Source organism: Cervus canadensis, chromosome 1 (genome assembly GCF_019320065.1).
Source record: "Cervus canadensis isolate Bull #8, Minnesota chromosome 1, ASM1932006v1, whole genome shotgun sequence".
NCBI classification, from domain to species: Eukaryota; Metazoa; Chordata; class Mammalia; order Artiodactyla; family Cervidae; genus Cervus; species Cervus canadensis.
Window position 1 is genome coordinate 105,357,580 of NC_057386.1, and position 18,667 is coordinate 105,376,246.

At 44.9% G+C, this 18,667-nt stretch overlaps 1 protein-coding gene across 1 annotated transcript in view; it reads right to left on the reverse strand.

Moving 5' to 3' along the window:
* Positions 1 to 17,452, reverse strand: part of TMEM132C (transmembrane protein 132C) — a 452,167-nt gene extending 434,715 nt beyond the window's left edge. Inside the window, exon 1 of the mRNA XM_043489026.1 lies at positions 17,158 to 17,452. Coding sequence (XP_043344961.1) covers positions 17,158 to 17,242 — 85 coding nt within the window. The 5' untranslated portion in view covers positions 17,243 to 17,452. The remainder of the gene's footprint in view (positions 1 to 17,157) is intronic.
* Positions 17,453 to 18,667: the final 1,215 nt, after the last annotated feature.

Genomic DNA, 18,667 nt, shown 5'->3' on the forward strand with positions numbered 1-18,667 from the left:
TAAAGGATGCTAAGTTAGGGTCTGAGGACAGTACAGTAGTCAGGCAGCAATGTTTATTCCTGATCTCCAAGATATATTTTGGTTCTAGAAGAGAAAGTCTTTGTTTGCAAGAAAACACTCAGCAACTATTCAAAGGTGCTAAGTAAGTATTTGGTCAGACACTCTGAGACAGCTCAGGGGACCAAAGCTCTAGGCACTTGTTCTGGCAGCTTGTCTATAGGTTTAAGCTTGTTTATACATAGTGATAAGAAGCATCCAACTCTTTTCCACTATATGTGTGAGTTTTATTTGCGTATGTGTCCATCATGAGGAAATAGAATCTAATGCAGCTGGTTCAAGTGCCATTAAGAAGGGACTACTTAAGGAGGAAATAAGAAAGTAATTTTGGCTCCTAAGATAAGACATGGTAGGGTGTATCATCTGAAGTGACAAGGGGATAGTACAGAAAACAGTATGGAGGTTCCTATAGAAAACTAAAAATAGAGCTGCCATATAATCCAGCCATCCCACTCCCGATCATAAACGCAGACAAAACTCTAATTTAAAAAGACACATGCACCCCTGTGTTCATAGCAGCACTCTTCACAATAGCCAAGACATGGAAAACACCTAAATGTCCATCAATAGATGAATGGATAAAGAAGATGTGGTACACATATACAATGGAATGTTACACAGCCATAGAAAAGAATGAAACAATGCCATTTAAAGCAACATGGACAGACCTAGAGATGATCATATTAAGTGAAGAAAGTCAGCAAGAGAAAGACAAATACCATATGATTATCACTTACACGTGGAATTCAAAATACGACACAAATGTACTTATCTACAAAACAGAAACAGACTCATGGCCATAGAGAACAGGCTTGTGGTTGCCAAGGGCGGGGGGGGGGGGATGGATTAGGAGGTTGGGATTAGCACTATTATACAAACAATATATAAACAACAAGATCCTATTGTAGAGCACAGGGAACTATATTCAATACCCTATGATAAAGTATAAGAGAAAAGAATGTGAGAAAGACTCTATACACACACACATATATATATATCGCTGAATCACTCTGCTGTATACCAGAAATTAACACAACATTGTAAATGAACTACACTTCAATAAAATAAATTATAAATCAAAATAGAGGCAGGAGGAGAAGGAAGTGTTCCTGACCCCAATGAGAGCAGGAGCCTTGGAGAGAGGACTCCAGAGAGGAGTCAGGGTCATGGGGGACAGAGGCCCAGGGAACAGATAGGGAAGAAATACTATAGCCTCTCTTCCTCTCTCTGGCCTCCTACAAGCGCCCCCACTGGGCAACTCCAGATGGCAAGCAGCAGGCACAGGAAGTGTTCCCTGCAGAGGTCAGCCTCCCAGGGCACAGAGTAGAATGGGGAGTGTGACTGGGATGTAGGCAAATGGAAAAGAAAAGTCAGATACACAATAGCCCAGGGACTTCCCTGGGCATCCAATGGTTTAGATGCCACGCTGCCAATGCCAGCGAGCAAGGATTTGATCCCTGGTCAGGGAACTATATCCCATAAGCTTTGCCAGCCAAGAGATTTTTTTAAATATATACAATAGCCCATTGGAACTTTTTACAATAACTCCATGAGATGTGTTTTCCTGGCCCCACTGCATAGATCCAGAAACTGAGTGTCCATGGGATTAAATAATGCCCATGTTTACACTAGGGTTTCCCTAGTAGTTCAGACAGGAAAGAATCTGCCTGCAATGCAGAAGACCTGAGTCGATCCCTGGGTTGGGAAGATTCCCTGGAGGAGGGTATGGCAACCCACTCCAGTATTCTTTCCTGGAGAGGAGCCTGGGCAGCTAAGTCCATGGGGTCACAAAGTGTTGGACACAACTGAGCGACTAAGCACACACGCGCATGTGCACACACACACACACATACGCACATACACAACAGAGCAGAAATTTGATTCAGGCTGGTGTGAACCCCAAGCCTTGCCCTCAATTAGGAGTCCTCAGGTGAGGCTGAGGTCCTAACATGCTGAACTAAGCTCCGTCTGGGTCCTGCCTTTGTCTCTCCAAGCAGTACTCAGGTCCATCTCTTGCATCTTTTTGCCTCTGATACGGAAGAGACGGCAGGGTTGACAGACGAATGATAAATGATGCTTGCTTATCCCTGGTTCAGGCGAGTATGACACAAACTCAGTTAGGAAAACACATCTTTGGTGCTGCCTCCTGTTCATACACATGAAACTCAGATAGATTTCTGAGCAGGAAAGACAGACAACTTGTTTGCATGACTTTTCTCTGTCTTCCCTACCCGTGTAGCTTACACTCTGGAATTTAGAGACGTAGGAATATTTATTGGGTTTTTGAATGGCCCTAATCACACACCCTTTTTCTGGTAACAGCACCCCAATTTTCCTCTGCACCTCACTGTCAGTCCTTGCAAACTCCTCCCACAGCCCCTAGACAGGATCATTAGAGCACATTGTCTTTAACAGACCAAGTTGACTGGTTCAGAAATGCTCAAGAACCAAACAGGACCAAGGAGACACAGTATGACCTTCCCTGGGTTCATCGGGTATTGGGTAAAGGATAGTCGACCTTGACTCTGCAAGGGCGGGAGTTTAGGACAGCCAAGACCCATCACATGGAACCTAAAAACGAAGTCAGCACCATAACAGGCAAAGCAAAGAACCAAAGGAAAAAAAAAATTCTGGTGTCATAACTAAGCACCTGGATCAAGCCATAACTGATACTAATTTTGGTATAATTCCATCATCCCCCACAAGATATCTTGTACCCATCTGCAGGCACTTTCCACTCTTTCAGTAATTTACTCAGTTGTTAAGAGAAAGTCCTAATCAAGGATGCTTTCCACTGTTTACAGTGAAATTCTGGTCTCTGTTTTAAGTTAATTTGTTTCATGTGGACATTTCTGAGAACCCATTATCTGCAAAGTGGAGGGCCCTCCTTTCTCTCCCCTGAAAGGAAGAGGCAGAGAATACAGAGAAGGATGGGCATTTAGGAATAAACATTGAAAACATTGCACCTGGCCAGCTCCTTTGAGCATCACACAATTATGAACATTCTCACCTCCAAGCTAAGGGACAACTTCCTGGAGTGACTGATGGAGAAAAAGGACAGTGGTGGATTCGATCCTCAGTTGGCGACCCTTGATAAAATGGTGGCTATCTAGAGGTTTTCAGCGCCTCAAATGTACCTACCCATTTTTCTGTGCAACCAAGACAGAAAGAGATGAGTTCAGGTAAAAGTCAGATAGTATGAGAAGCCAAAGAAGGAATTAAGTCAAGATTCATTTGTTCATTCACCAAGTATTAAGGGCCTCATATGCAGCAGGCATTGAAGTTAATGAGCAAAACAGATATATAGAGAAGTGAAAAAAATAGAAAAGAAATTCTGCTTTCAAGGGGCTTAAATTCTAGGGGAGAGGAAGACAGCTAAACCAATAAGAGAGGGACTTCCCTAGTGGTCCAGTGGTTAAGGATCCGCCTTCCCCTGCAGGGGACATGGGTTCAATTCCAGGTTTGGGAACTAAGATCCCACATGAGTTGGGGGCAACCAGAAAGCCAACACAAGAAAACTAGTGAGCCTGCATGCTTTAGAGCCTGTGTTCCACAAGGGAAGCCAACACAATGAGAAGCCCACGCACAACTAGAAGCCTTTGCACCGCAACAAGAGAAGTCCACACACTGCAACTAGAGAAAGCCCATATATGCCACAACAAAGACCCACTGCAGCCAAAAGAAAAAAACAAAACCCAAGTAGGTGAAATCCATAGGTTATCAGGTGGTGATAAGTGGAAAAAAAAAAAAACACGATAGAAAAGGGGAATAGAAAGTCCCACAATGAAGACGAGCAGATGGCATAGACAAAGGAAATGGTTCCAGTAGATATCTAGATGCTACCCAACAGAAGGCATGTGCAAAGGCCCTGAGGTGGGAGCTTAGTGGTGGTGAGAACCAGCAAGGCAGCCCACGGAACTGGAACAAAGTGCCTATGTGAGGACATTGGGGTTGAGATGAGGTCAGAAGGATGCTGGGGGTCATGCAGTTCATGTAGCGCCTTGTAGATCATGGAATGCACTGTGGCTTTAGCTCTAAGTACAATGGGAGTTTCTAGAGGGTTTTGAGAGAACAACATGATCTGACTGATAGTCAGGAAGAGTCTGAATGGAAGACGTTCCTAAGCAAGACACAGTTGGTGTATATTGAGGATGGAGGACACTGTGGGCTTCCCCCTGGGTTATCAAAGTAAGGACTATCTCTACAGGAGTCACAGCAATTGGATAAGAAACTGAGTCCCAAACCCTTGGCAGCATGTGTGTTTGGAGGAGGAGAATGAAATTCCCCAGATTGGAAATTTCATGGTGGTCCAGTGGATAGGACTCCACGTTTTCACTGCCAAGGGCCTAGATTCAATTCCTGGTTGGGGAACTAAGATCCTGCAAGCCATGTGACAAGCACCACCCACCCCCAAAAATTTCTCAGATCTGGGACTCTTGTTCGAAAAGATACATGTATTCTTATGTTTGTATGATCTTATATGCTCTTATGTTTACTATAGCCAAGACATGGAAGCAACCTAAATGCCTAACCACAGAGAAATGGATAGAGGCGACGTGGTGTGTATACACACAAACACACACGCATATATATGTATATAATGGAATATTACTCAGCCATAAAAAGGAATGAAATAATGCCATTTGCAGCAATGCAGATGGACCTGGAGATTACCATAAGTGAAGTAAGTCAGACAGAGAAAGACAAATATCATATGATATCACTCATATGTGGAATCTAATTTTTAACAGTGATACAAACAAATATTTACACAACAGAAACAGACTTACAGACATAGAAAACAAACTTATAGTTACTGAAGGGTAAATACTGGGGGCGTGGGGAGGGATAAATCAGGAGTTTGGGATGAAAAGACATACACTCTTATAAGATATCTGTAAGATAGATAACCAACAAGAACTTACTGTGTAGCACAAGGAACTCTATTCAACATTCTGTGATCATGTAAATGAGAAAAGAATCTAAAAATGAATGAATATATGTGTAAGTGAACCATTGCTGTGTACACCTGAAATTAACTCAAGACTGTAAATCAACAACACTACAATAAAAGAAAAGGACTCCTGGACCATTGAGGAGGAGTCAGAAGATGATGCTAACAGATTTCCTGCTTCTGTAAGCAGAAGAGTGGACCTCAGGACTCATAGGAAACCTCCCAGTCAAAGCCACTGCTGGCAGACACCTCCAGTCATCAAGGCTTGAGGGAGGTGTCCAAGAGCTAGGCCATAGCTGGGGATGACTGGCCCATAGCACGGACACTCAGCACAACAGATGACAATGCTGAGTTTAAAAGCAGATGAGAAAAGTCTGCTTTGTGAGTCTATTTCTGTTTTATAAACAAGTTTATTTATGCCATTTTTTTAGATATGATAGCATATGGTATTTGTCTTTCCCTGACTTACTTCACTCAGTATGATGATCTCTAGGTCCATCCACGTTGCTGCAAATGGCACTATTTCATTCTTTTCTGTGGTTGACTAATATTCTTTTGCATATACGCACCACATCTTCTTTATCCATTCCTCTGTCGATGGACACTTAAGTTGCTTCCAAGTGTTGGTTATTGTAAACAGCGCGGCTATGGAGGAATGTTTGATGGGGGAAATAATGAATGAAAGGAAGAGAGGCAAAGCAGACAAAACAGAGAAGGTACCCCAGAACAAAAGGTGTGTTTGGAGTCGGGTGTCCTTGACTTAGGAGATGACACAGTGGAAATGATCGGGGAATCAAATAATGCCATTTGCAGCAATGGCAAAAGAAGAAGCAAGCGGACCTTGCCACGGGCTGCCCCAAGGGCTTTAACTACACATGTGAGAAGCAAACAATTGGCCTCTGGTTTCCTCTAGTTCTTTGGTTGGTTGGATAGGGTCGTGCCTGCCTAGCATCCATTCTGTTTCATCTGACACAGCCTGATTTGTCTTTGGACACTTCAGCACTCTCTTTCCTAGTATTCTGGGTGCAGTTGACCTGAGGCTCCTGCACTGGTGTCCCAAACCTGACCAATCAGAAACTCCATTCCCTCCCATCAGTGACTCGGTAAGGGTTGGGCCAGGGACTCCAGTGAGAACCAGGAGATTCAGACCATCAACTTTTTCTACAATCATTTAGGAAACCACTTAATTCTCACCAGGGTGTATTGTGTGGATAGAATGTGAACTTTGAGCTGCTGGTGACAATGATGACCACTCAGAAATGAAGCCAACACAGAGAACACAGGAGACAGATGGAAAGAAACAGCGACTAGTGACATTAACGGATCTCTGGATCCAGCCATGCCTGAAGCCTATCTGAGTTTTTTTAAGTTACTTAACCTAATACATTTTTAAACAGCCCCCATTTTATTTTTGTATTTTTATTTTTTGGCTTTGGTATCATTTGTACAAGCTGGCTTTTTTTAGCATATGCAACTAAAGAGGTCATGACAAATGAACTGAATCATTTGACACTGAGATCGTTTCTACTGGGCAGGTGCGGAAACCTCGTCTCAGGGCCTCAAACACAACCTCACTGTTTCTAGTGGAGACAAAACCACGTTTCCAGTGCCACCTCCTGTTTACGGTGTGAGTTTTCAATTTTTTAATTTCGGCTTAAAATCACCATTAAGCTGGAATTCCATGATAAGAACAGAGCCAGCCTTCTGTTCCATGGGGATCCTGGGGGTAGGGTGCTTGTCTTAAAGTCCCTCTGTTTATTTTGAGAAGAAGAGAATCCCTTCTTGCCTCAAAGGACCGCTCATCTACCCCCACGTGCCAAAGTGGGCAGTGTTGTATCCCTATTTCTACAGCACCGGAGTCCACAGAGACAGTGAGGAAATGCGGTGGAAAGCCAACATTATAATTAAGGGGCCAGAGGGACCGATTGAGCAAGAAAGATGAAAAGAGTCAACTGCAGAGTTGGGGGGAAATAAATGAACTTCAGGGAGGCATGGAAGCTGCTCTGGATGTTTCCGATGGCTCTGCGACCCCAGGGGGAGAAGGGCTGTTTAAGACAGTATCAAGAGCATTATGAAACTAAGCCAAATGGAATTAGGTATAAGCTGTATTTAAGCATGAAGTACATCAAGGGATGTCTCAGAATATAAACCACGGGCTCTCTGTTTAGGTTGATTATAAATGGACACCACAGTACACTCCAGGAGCTTTTCCTATTCCCCGATGTCATCAAATCCACTGTTCTTCTAATGCTTTTTATTTTTTACATTAGTCTCAGTCATTTAAGAAACATTTATGTGTAATTTCTATTAAATTTTTGGGATGATTCTTCTTCTCCATGACTTTGATAACTATACACATAATAATGGCTATGATTATTTTTTTAAGACTTTTCTTGATGAGGACCATTTTTAAAGTCTTTATTGAATTTGTTACAATATTGCTTCTGTTTTATGTTTTGACTTTTTTGCCCTGCAGCATGAGGACTCTCAGTTCCCTGACCAGGGACTGAAGCCACATCCCCTGCCCTGGAAGGCTAAGTCTTAATGGCTGGACCACCAGGGAAGTCCCTGGCTATGATTTATTGACCTTTTACTCATGTGACTATTACCATGTGTAATGGGCTGAATGGTGGCCCCCAAAAGACTGGTCCTCTTAGAACCTATGGATGTGGTCTTATTGGGAAACAGTCGTTTCAGATTTAATTGAGTTTAAGATCTTGGGATGAGGTCATTCTGGATGAGAGTGGGCCTTAAATCAATGACCAGCATCCTTACAAGGCTGAAAGGGGAAAGATGTGCAGAGAAGGGACTGTGAAGATGGAGGCAGAGGTGGGGGGGCTGCAGGCACAGTCAAGGAAACCAGAAGCCATCAGAAGCTGAAAGAGGCAGAGGAGGAGCCCCCAGACCCCTGGAATCTGTGGAGAGAGCACGACCTTGTTTGGATTTGAGTTTGGACTTCTGGCTCCAAAACTGGGAGAAAGTAAGTTTCTGTTATATTAAACTACCTGAAAATGAAGGCACTGTGTTAAGTGGCTCATGCCTATTTTTTTCAATAACACAATCTCACAGTCCTACAAAGTAAGCTCAGAAGAGCTGTCCTTCCTCTAATTTTTGCTGCACACACATCCAGCATCTTCCCTCCTTTTGTAACAGTTCTTCAATCTTTCTCTGGGAGAAATGCCTTTCTCCCTTGAGTACAATATGGTGGAACTGTCTGTCAGATTGTCTTAATCTTTTCGAGACCAGGGCCAGGGCTGTTCTCACTCCTCGCTATACCTAAGAATCACCTGAAAAGCTTTTAAAAAATGAAAATGATTAACACTGCTTCTTTGCCCACTTCCACTCCACTGCTACAAAGATCTTGGTTCAATCCATTAGGTGTAGAGTCTGGAGGTTATTTAGCAATTTTCAAAGCTTCCGGGATGAGTCTAAAGTTCAGCCAACGTTAAAGGACTCTTCCTCCCTAGAATCTGGGGCTTCCCAGGTGGTCCAGTGGTAAAGAATCCACCTGCTAATGCAGGAGATGCAAAAGACAAGGGTTCAAGCCCCTTGGTCAGGAAGATTCCCCTGGAAAAGGAGACGGCAACCCACTCCAATATTCTTGCCAGGATAATCTCGTGGATGGCAGGCTACAGTCCATACAGTCACAGAGTCAGCCACGACTGAGTGACTATGCACGCATGCCCTCCTGGAACCTAAAAGAAAACCACATGAGCACAGAGATAGAAACACATAAAGTAATTAGAGTCCCTGTATCCCAGTTGTACCCTGAAGCCAGACATCAATGACAAGCACCAGAACCCTTGAACTGGCAACTTCAGACTTTTAGAAACTGGTCCCTTAGTGTACCTTCAGGGTCATAAGATCCCGATCCCTTAGCTGATTTGTTCCTACTGCTAACGCCAGAGGCTTCTGACCAGTTCATTCAGGAACTGGCAGGACAGACGCTCAAAACTCAGCTAATGCTTCCATGATACTGGCCATCCTTAATCAACTCATAAACGAGAGCTCCCCATGTCGCCAACAACATGAAGGGTGTGAAGGGAGAAAGAAAAAATATTTTGTGTAAGGGGATTAAGAGGTACAAACTTCCACCTATAAAATAAATAAGTCAGGGGAATGTAATATACAATATAAGGAATACAGTCAATACTACTGCCATAACGGTGATAAGTGATTACACTATTCATGGCGATCAACTCATAAGGTATATAAACGTCCATCACTATATTGTATACCTGAAACTAATACTATATGTCAACTATACTTCAATAACAAAAAAAATTATATAGAGATGACATGGTCTTCTACATCAAATCTTTGAGGGTTCCAGACATTTGCAACTGTGAATATGCCACTAAGAGCAGTATTAAAAAGAAAAAAAAAAAATGTTCACACTGCAGAAAACAAAGACTCACTCTTGGAGACAGCTATAACTATCGTCTTGGAAATTTTGCTAATTCAGACTTTGGCTGGGTTGTATTTTACCTTTGTCCTCTCCTTAAAGGCAGTGATTTCTAAATCCCTAAGGTATAGAAACACTTTCATGCAGCTCAGCACACAGGTAGGACAGAGAATTAAGTCCTAAAGAGAAAACAGTTTCAAAGATATTAGACGTACCCACTCAGAAGCAAAAGCAAGTCAATTAAACATAATTGGTAGCCTTCTTCAAAGTATATACAAATAATCTCTAAGTGAAAAATTCCCTTATAGCCAGTGCCCAGGGTATAAGTGAATGCACTTGAAAAGGATTATACTACTAAGTCACTTTCCAGGTGGTGCTAGTGGTAAAGAACCTGCCTGCCAACACAGGAGACGCAAGAGACGTACATTCAATCCCTGGGTCAGGAAGATCCCCTGGAGAAGGACATGGCAATCCACTCCAGTATTCTTGACTGGAGAATTCCATGGAGAGAGGAGCCTGGTGGGCTACAGTCCATGGGGTTGCAGAGTCGAACACAACTGAGGTGACTTAATGCGTGCTAAGTCACTTCAGTCATGTCAACTCTTTGCAACCCCACGGACTGCAGTTTGTCCATGGGGTTCTTCAGACAAGAATACTGGAGTATGTTGCCATGCCCTTCTCCAGGGGATCTTCCCAACCCAGGGATCGAACACTACATCTCTTATGTCTCCTGCATTGAAAGGTGAATTCTTTACCACAAGAGCTACCTCGGAAGCCCTGGAAAGGATTATTATATGTAGAGGGAAAAATGCCGGGAATATATTGTTTTAAGGTTCTTACACAGCATATAAAGCAGTATGATATAATTTGAATGTAGGCTTTGATTAATTAAAGATACATCTTGTAGGGCAATGGCTAAATTTTAAAGAGGCATAAATAATGAGCCAATAATGAACCAATACGGAGATAAAAAGGAGTCATAAAAAATATACTCAGTATGAAAACAGGCAGAAAAAGATGGAAAAAGGAGTAGAGAACAAATGGTACATAAAACAAAAAGCAAGATGATAGATTTTAATATAAATATATCAATAATCTCATTAAATATAAGTGGTCTAAATACAATTATTAAAAGACAGAGATTATCAGACTGGATAAACAGGCAAATCCTAACTATACACTGTCTATCAACAATCCACATAAAATAATACAGATTGTTTTTTAAAAAACAGAAAAAATACTACAATGCAAACTCGAATCAAAAGTAAGCTGAGGTAGCTGTATTAATATCACATGAAACAGACTTCAGAATAAGGAATATTTCCAAGAATAAAGAAGTATATTACATAATAAGGAAGAAGTCAGTTCACCAAGAATTCATTATAATTCTAAGTGTGTATGTACCTAAAACAGTGTTTCAAACACATAAAGAAAAAGCTGACAGGACTGAAATGAAAACTAGACAAACCCACAACACTTCAACACTTTGAGATGGAGACTTCAACACTTTTTTCCATAACTGACAGAACAAAAAGATAAAAAATAAGCAGGGATATAAAATACCCAAACATCACTAGAGACATCTGGAGCTTCCTTATAAATCTTAGGTAAAGATTTTTAGATATGACACCAAAAGTGTAATTACTAAGAGAAAAAAATTAACAAACCAAACTTCATTTAAAAATCCTTTGCTCTTCCAAAGATACACACTGGGAGAAATCCTATAAACACACATCTGAAAACAAACTTGTATCCGTACTATATAAAGTACTATATAAAGTACCATCAAAGATCAATAACATGAAAATAACAATCAATTAAAAAATGGGCAAAAGATTTGAAAAAGACATGCACCAAATAAGATATAAGAATGGTAAGAAACATAACAAAGAATATTCAACATCATAAGTCATAGGATAAAAGTTAAAACTTGGAAGATACACTACTACACACCTATTAGAACTGCTACACAAAATCAAACTAAACAAAAGGGATAATATTAAGTGGTCCCCAAGATACAGAACAACTGGAGCTCTTGTTGGTGGGAATGCATAGTGTTTCCACGTTTGAAAAAAGTTTGCAATTTCTGATAAAATTATATGAACAGTTATCATACCACCTAGCAATTCCAGTCCTAGGTATTTACCTAAAAGAAATGAAAATGTATTTATATATGAACCTGTTTGTAAATATTTATAGTGACATTTTTCATGGAGAAGGAAATGGCAAACCTCTCCAGTATTCTTGCCCCATAGACAGAGGAGCCTGGTAGGTTACAGTCCATGCAGTTGCAAAACAGTTGCACATGACTTAGCAACCAAACAACGTAGTGACATTTTTCATAACACCCCCCAAATGAAAGTAACCCAAATGTCCTTCAACCAGGAAATGAATAAACAAATGGTTCTGTATCCATTCACAGGATTATGCAGTATTAAAAAGGAATAGACTATTTGTGATGACAGCCATCTAACAAAGGTGAGGTGATAGCTCATTGCAGTTCTGATTTGACAATTAAGGGAACCCTTGTACGCTATTGCTGGGAATGTAAATTGGTGTAGCTGTTGTGGAAAACAGTATGGAGGGTCCTCAAAAAACTGAAAATAGAACTACCATAAAATCCAGATATCCCATTCATGGGCATACATCTGAAGAAAACGAAAATACTTATTCAAAAAGATAATATACCCTCATGATCAAAGCAGCATTTTTTATAATAGCCAAGCTATGAAAGCAACTTGGGTCCATCAACAGATTTACGGATAAAGAAGATGCAGTATATATATAAAATGGAATACTATTCAGTCATAAAAAGAACAAAATTTTTCCATTTGTAATAACTTGGCTGGACCTGGAGGGTATTATGCTTAGTGAAATAAATCAGAGAAAGACAAATATTGTATGTTATCACTTACATGCAGAATCTAAAAAATACAACAAACTAGTGAATATAACAAAAAAAGGGACTCACGGATACAGAGAACAAACTAGTGGTTACTAGTGGGTAGAGGGAAATGTGGAGGGTCAACATAAGGGCAGGGGATTAAGAGGTACAAACCATTATGTATAAAAATATAAAAGCTACAAGGATATATTATGCAGCACAGAGAATAGAGCCAATACTTTATAATAACTATGAATGGAGAATAACTTTTAAAATTCTGAATCACTATGTTATATGCTTGAAACTTATGTAATATTATAAATCAAATGTACCTCGATTTAAAAACAAAAAGAAGAAAAAGGACTAGACTACTACTGACATATAGGTAAATATTACATGCATTGTGGTAAGTGAAATAAGATTGAAAAGTTGCATACTGCACTATCCCAGGTTTATGGAATTATGAAGAAGGCAAATCACAAGGATGGAGAGGCTTCCCTGGTGGCTCAGATGGTAAAGAATCTGCGTGCAATGCAGGAAACCCATTGTTCCATCCCTGGGTTGGGGAGATACCCTGAAGAAGGGAAGGGCAATCCATTCCAGTATTCTCGCCAGGAGAACTCCATGGACAGAAGTGCCTGGTGAGCTAGTCCATGGGGTTGCAAAGAGTCAGACACGACTGAGTGACTAACACACACATACACATAAGGATGGAGAATAAAATCACGGTTGCCAGGGGTTGCAGATAGGGGAAGGGAAGTGGCAACACAGGAGCACAGGGGATCTGGGCGGAGTGATAGAAGTGTTCTTTCTATACTTCAGTTGTGTTGGTGTTTAGGTGACCATGTGCCTTCATCAAAATTAAAACTCTATCCTCAAAAGGGTGAATTTTACTGTATGCAAATGACATTAATAAACCTGACTTTTAAACAAAGCAGATTGCTGTAAAAATATTCTATCCATCAGACTTTCCATTTATTCCATTAATTCAGTAATACTCCCTTTCACTCCAATTAATATACCAAAGATTCGTTTTTATTAACCTCGCTTCTCATGACTATGGATGTATGAAATATCTAATACATCCAAAGGCTTTGGTTTTAACCCCTGCTCATGAAAGTGCTAACTGCTAATATAATTGAGAGTTCTGGGTTCTTCTCTGCCTGATTCTAACCACCCTTATGATGAAGCTAAGGATGAATAATAAGTGAGATGAAGGAAGAAGGGCCAGAGGTGCAAATTCAAGTGGCCAAGGGGAAGGGGCAGGCAGGTAAGGAGGTAAGAGAAGCCCTTAATCAACACCTATCCAGGGGCAGGGTGAAACCCCCACAGAGCTTTGGTGCCAAGGTCAGCAGAGCACCCACACTCTTATTAGGGGAAATTGGAAATGCCGATTTTTATATGTGAAGTCTCCCAGTTTGGGGGAGACTGTTCAGTTTTTTATAAATATTGTGGACAGAACAGTGCTTGCCTGCAGGTCATGAAGTTTGCAAGCATGAGTTCAGAGCTGTGGGTGTGGAGCAGAGAACTAGGACAGACCCACGAGCCTGGCGGTTTCACAGAATGACTTCCCAGAAGCTGAAATCGCTTCTAAGAAGCTTCCATGCATTGGGGAGTTTCAATTTGGGGAAGAAGGGGTGTGTGCTTAGGGCAAAGAGTGTCTGTGTACTCTTAAGTGTAGGAAGGACCAGGTATGAGGATCTATCCCCGTGTTAAGTGTGCACCAGGGGAGCCGAGAAGGACCTCTACCCCCTAACAACCTCTTCCTACTCATGACACCTGCCCCAAGCTGCAAATTCAAAATCAGCAATTGAAAATTCCCAAAGCTCTGACAATCCAAACGTTGGCCGCCTGGTTTTTAATTCCTCTGGGGACCAAGGCTGATCTAAAGTGCAGTGAGGCTATTGGGGGACTTTATCCTTCTTGATGTGAATACTCACATCTTTCATGCAAATGAGCTATGGGTCCAATTATGGACACAACTCCACAGCCAGCCCGGGTGTCTCAGAGAATATCTATGGATGACCCTGGGCTTCTGTCTCCCTACAAACCTATCTTCTGAATCATGAAGTACACCTGGCCCCAGATTTCAAAAAGTGATTTCCAGCCTGTGTGACCTTCCCAGAGGCCTCCTATGTGACTGACAACCATCACCTCTCCTAGCATTACTTCACCTCTGACAGCATCTCAGCCCACCCCCCGCCCTTCCCTCCTCTTTTCACGGGGCCAATTCCTCAACCAGTAACTCAAGGACACTTCGCTTCTCTACCTCAGCCCAAGTCTTAAATCTTAGGAAGACTCCCTTTTTTCACTGCCCTGGTCTATTTATGGAACCTCCCAAGAACAATGATTCTGTTCCAAACCCTGAGGAATTGCAGAGTCTTAAATCCACAGTTGAACATCAGCTTACAATTGGTATTAAAAATTGATCAGTGGTTTCAAGGGTTCCAGAAATCAGCACTTAAATCCTTGGGCCAGAAGAGTCAGCGATGATTTTTTTAAGACAGTAGAAATTTAAACAAGGGTCAGAAAGCTTCCCTTCCTATGAGAAATCTATGGAGCAAACATTTTCTTTGCAGACCTATCTAAGGGAATGAATGTACTGCTACTTTTAACCACCAGAAACAAAATGAAAAAATTTTGCAGACCCATAAGCCCCCAAATCACGGTGGTGAAAACTGTCAAGCAAAAGTGGGAAGAGAAAAACTCACTAAATCAAAGTTGCCCAAGGTTAGTGGGAAAGGTGGCTTGGTGGGGGGGTGGGGGGGGATGGGACAGCTCCCCTTAACTTCCAACCCCCATCCCCACCCCTTGCCCTCTAAATAGCATCTTCAAAACAAAATTTCCAATTCCACTTTCCAATAAAATTGCTGTCCCCAGCCTCTTCCACACGGACATTTCTAATCGCCACTCCTCTAAATCAAAAGTAAAATCCTCTAGATGGCCGGGAGGGGGAAAAAGGAATGTGAGCTTTAATTTAAAAAAGTCCACAACTTACTTTGAAAAGCACATTCAGCAGTCAGAATTCTAACCTGAACCTGATTAAATCTCCTGGCAGAGGGAGAGAACCTGATGGGGACTTTCACCGTTGGCTCAGTTTAAAATGACACCACCTTTCTTAACGCTTTCTACCCATTAGATCACTTTATCATCACAATGTCTCTAGAAAGTATTTTGGGACGGATTTTTTTTTTTTTTTTGAATGGCCACTTTACATTTAGGGAAACCGAGTCCTAGAAATGATAGAATCCAGAGCTCACCACAGAATTAAGTCACCAGATTTTACTCCTCTGGAATAAAACAGAAAAATGTTCCCCATCCCTTCACACGCGCGCGCGTGCCCATGCGCGCGCACGTGGGTACGCGCGAACGCGAACACACACACACACACACACTCTCTCTCTCTCACTCTCTCTCTCACTCTCTCTCTCTCTCTCTCTCTCCTGTTTACCTGGAGCTCTTGGAGAAAAGGGACACTGTTTAAAACAGCAATTTTGTCCGGTTGGTGTGTCTGGGAACCTGCAGCCTTAAGGAAAGTAGATTTTTCTGGAATCCTAGCCGGTGCGCAAGGACTTTGGAAAAGCAAACACTACTTTGTAACATCAATTGGCAACTTGTCTCTCCTAATGTATTTCCAGCCCAGCCTGAGGCCGAAGAGGGCCCGTGATTCTCATCAGGTTGGACTCGGTTTGCCGGCTCAGGGCCCGGGGCCGCGGCTGGAGCCGCGAACAGAACGAAGGGCAGGGACACTTGTGCGCATCTCGGTTTCACCCGATGGCCCCAAGACCCTTGCCCAGGCGCCGGCGGCGGAAAAGTGGCGCCCCGCACCCTTTTTCCACGCGCTCACCCGCACCCGCTTCTCGGCCCGGTAGCGGTGCGCGCAGCGGCGGTTCCCAGAGGAGCGGGGCTTCCTCCGCGCGGGTTCGCGGTCCCCCGCGCCGGTGCCGGGCAGGGAAGGCGCGCGGCGCCGGCGGCTCCCGGGCTCCAAGACCACGCTCCCGGCCCCTCGCGCCGCCGGCCTGGGTCCCACACGCACGTAATCAAAACCGTAATAATAATTCCAACCTTTCTTGAGCTATTTGGGCGCCAGTAGTCCCCTCCCTGAATTCTCTTAAACCCAAGGTAGAGTGGTCAGTTTCATTGCAGAGATGAGGAAACTGAGGTAAAAGGCCACCCCCAGGACCCACTGCTAAGAAGCCCAGATCTGATTCCGAGATGCAGTTCCCCCACCGGCGCGATCACCTCAGCGCGCTCCTAGACCACACAGGACCTCTACGGGGTACCCCGAGGGGGTCCCGGGTTTCTTCCGAGCCGAGGTGCCCGGAGGCTGCGTGGTGAGCGGGCATTCCTGCGTGGACTAACGCCGGCCCTGGGGACCCCACGGTGGGGGAAAGGGGCCGGTGTGCCCTCGTAGGTCACCAGCCCCAGTCCAACTGAGCTGGGGAGGGGGATGCCAGACTAGGGCAAAGGAGGTGCAAGGAGCCGGGCTGCCCGCTCCCAGACCCCCAGCTCCACGTTGGGTTAATTCCTAGCTTAATGCAGAGGTTGCGTTAAGTCCTCATGGAACTCGGTGATGGTGAACAGTGTCCCTCAGCCACGCCCCTTCTTCACCCCCGGGAAGCACTCCGAACCCAGAGACACTGGTTCAGCCGAATTCGCTCCAATTCCACTTACGCGGCGCCCAACTGGGGTCGCCTATCTAGAGGAGGGGCCGCTTCGCGCCTGGAAACCAGCGCCCTCATCCAGGTCCCCAAGACAACCCCACTCATCGGCTCCCCTCCCGCCCAGGCTCCTGGGGACCGCGGAGAACTTCCCGAGCGCCGGCGCTACTGACACGCCGGGTCCCCGGCCTCTTACCTCTGCCCAGCAGCGCGCCCAGCACCAGGCTCAGCGTCCCGCACAGTGGCGCCACCGGCCCGGGGGCCGCGCCCTCGGAGCGCATCCTGCGTCCCGGCAGCTCAGGCCGCCCGCCGCCCGACCGGGGCGCAGCGCCTGCTCGCGGCCCCCGCCGGCTGTCCCATGCCCCGGGGCCACCCCAGGCAGCGAGTCGGCCGGCCGGGCTGTAGAGCCGGTGGTAGCGCCCCGCCGCTGCCGGGTGCAAGCCGCTGCAGCTCCGGATCCCGCGGCGGCTCGCGCTCTGGCCCGGACAACTTTTCTCCAGCCTCCAAGGCGGCCGCGGCCCGCCCCGCCCCCGGGCCGCCCACTCGACCCCGCCCACCCCTGGGCCCCGCCCCTGGGCCCGCCCCTGGCCGAAGGCTGGTGAAGGATGCCGGGGAGAAAGTGCAAGCGTCTGGGAGCGGGCGCGCAGAAGAGGAGGTGAGGCGCCGAGGCTCAAGGGTTGCGCCCGTGGGGTCTCCCCACCTCCCCGCAGCCTCCCGCATTCATGGCCTGTGGCTCGAGTCCCGGAGAGTTCTGCGCAGGTACCCGCGACTCAAGATGGAGCCGAGCCCTTCCCCTCGCCCGCCTCCCGGGGTCCTCACTCTCTGCGCCTCAACTTCAGGTCAGCCCCTGATTCTTTGCCTTGAGAGCAGGGGACATCTGGAATTAAGTCCCCCACAGCTGATACGGAGAGATCTCCCAGAGAGATTATTCAGTGGGAAAAAGCAACGTGCAGAACAGATTCAAAAAGAACACGGTTTATACACAGACGTGTGCACATATGTGTATATTTGTCTGGAGGGTTAAGCAAAAGGCAGCCGCGGTGTCTCAGGACGGGGACTGGAAAGCCGGGGTGACAGAAAGGTTCATTTTCCACTATGATTCCTTCTACATTGTTGGATATCGCCCCCCCCCCCCGCATGTGTTTTTATTAACTATTCGGGGTTGGGGAGGGCGGGAATGCCCCCCTTCCCTGCCAGACTTGCTCCTGCAATAGTTTTTTCTCTGCAGATTCCAAGGACTCGCCACCCCAGATCGTGCTCCAAATGTCTTCTCTGTGTCGTTCCCAGCGCTGCCCTCCCTCCTCGCGTGGATCCCAGCTGCCTGCCTGCCTTCCTTGGTTACTGATGCTCGGGCCTCATTGGCTGCCCGGGGATCTGAACAGTCCCCACTCAGGACCCCAACTCCCCCTCGTGTCCGTGATTGAAAGGCAATATGTCCTGAACCCAGAAGCCTTGTCCTGGAGGCCCAGCCCTCCTCCAGCTGATACACTTCCCCCAGATCCCACAGCCTGCCTGGAGATCACTTGGTGTGCTGGGCTGAGTCGTCCGACCTCAGAAAGGAAGCCCACTGAATCATGTGTCACATCATTCCTGGTCACCAGAGCCAGGAATGAGTTTCAAAAGAAAAGAAAAAAAAAAAAAAATCTTTGATCAGATGAGAAGAAACTAAAGTGAAAGGTGTTAAACACATCTGTTTCTTTTGTCCC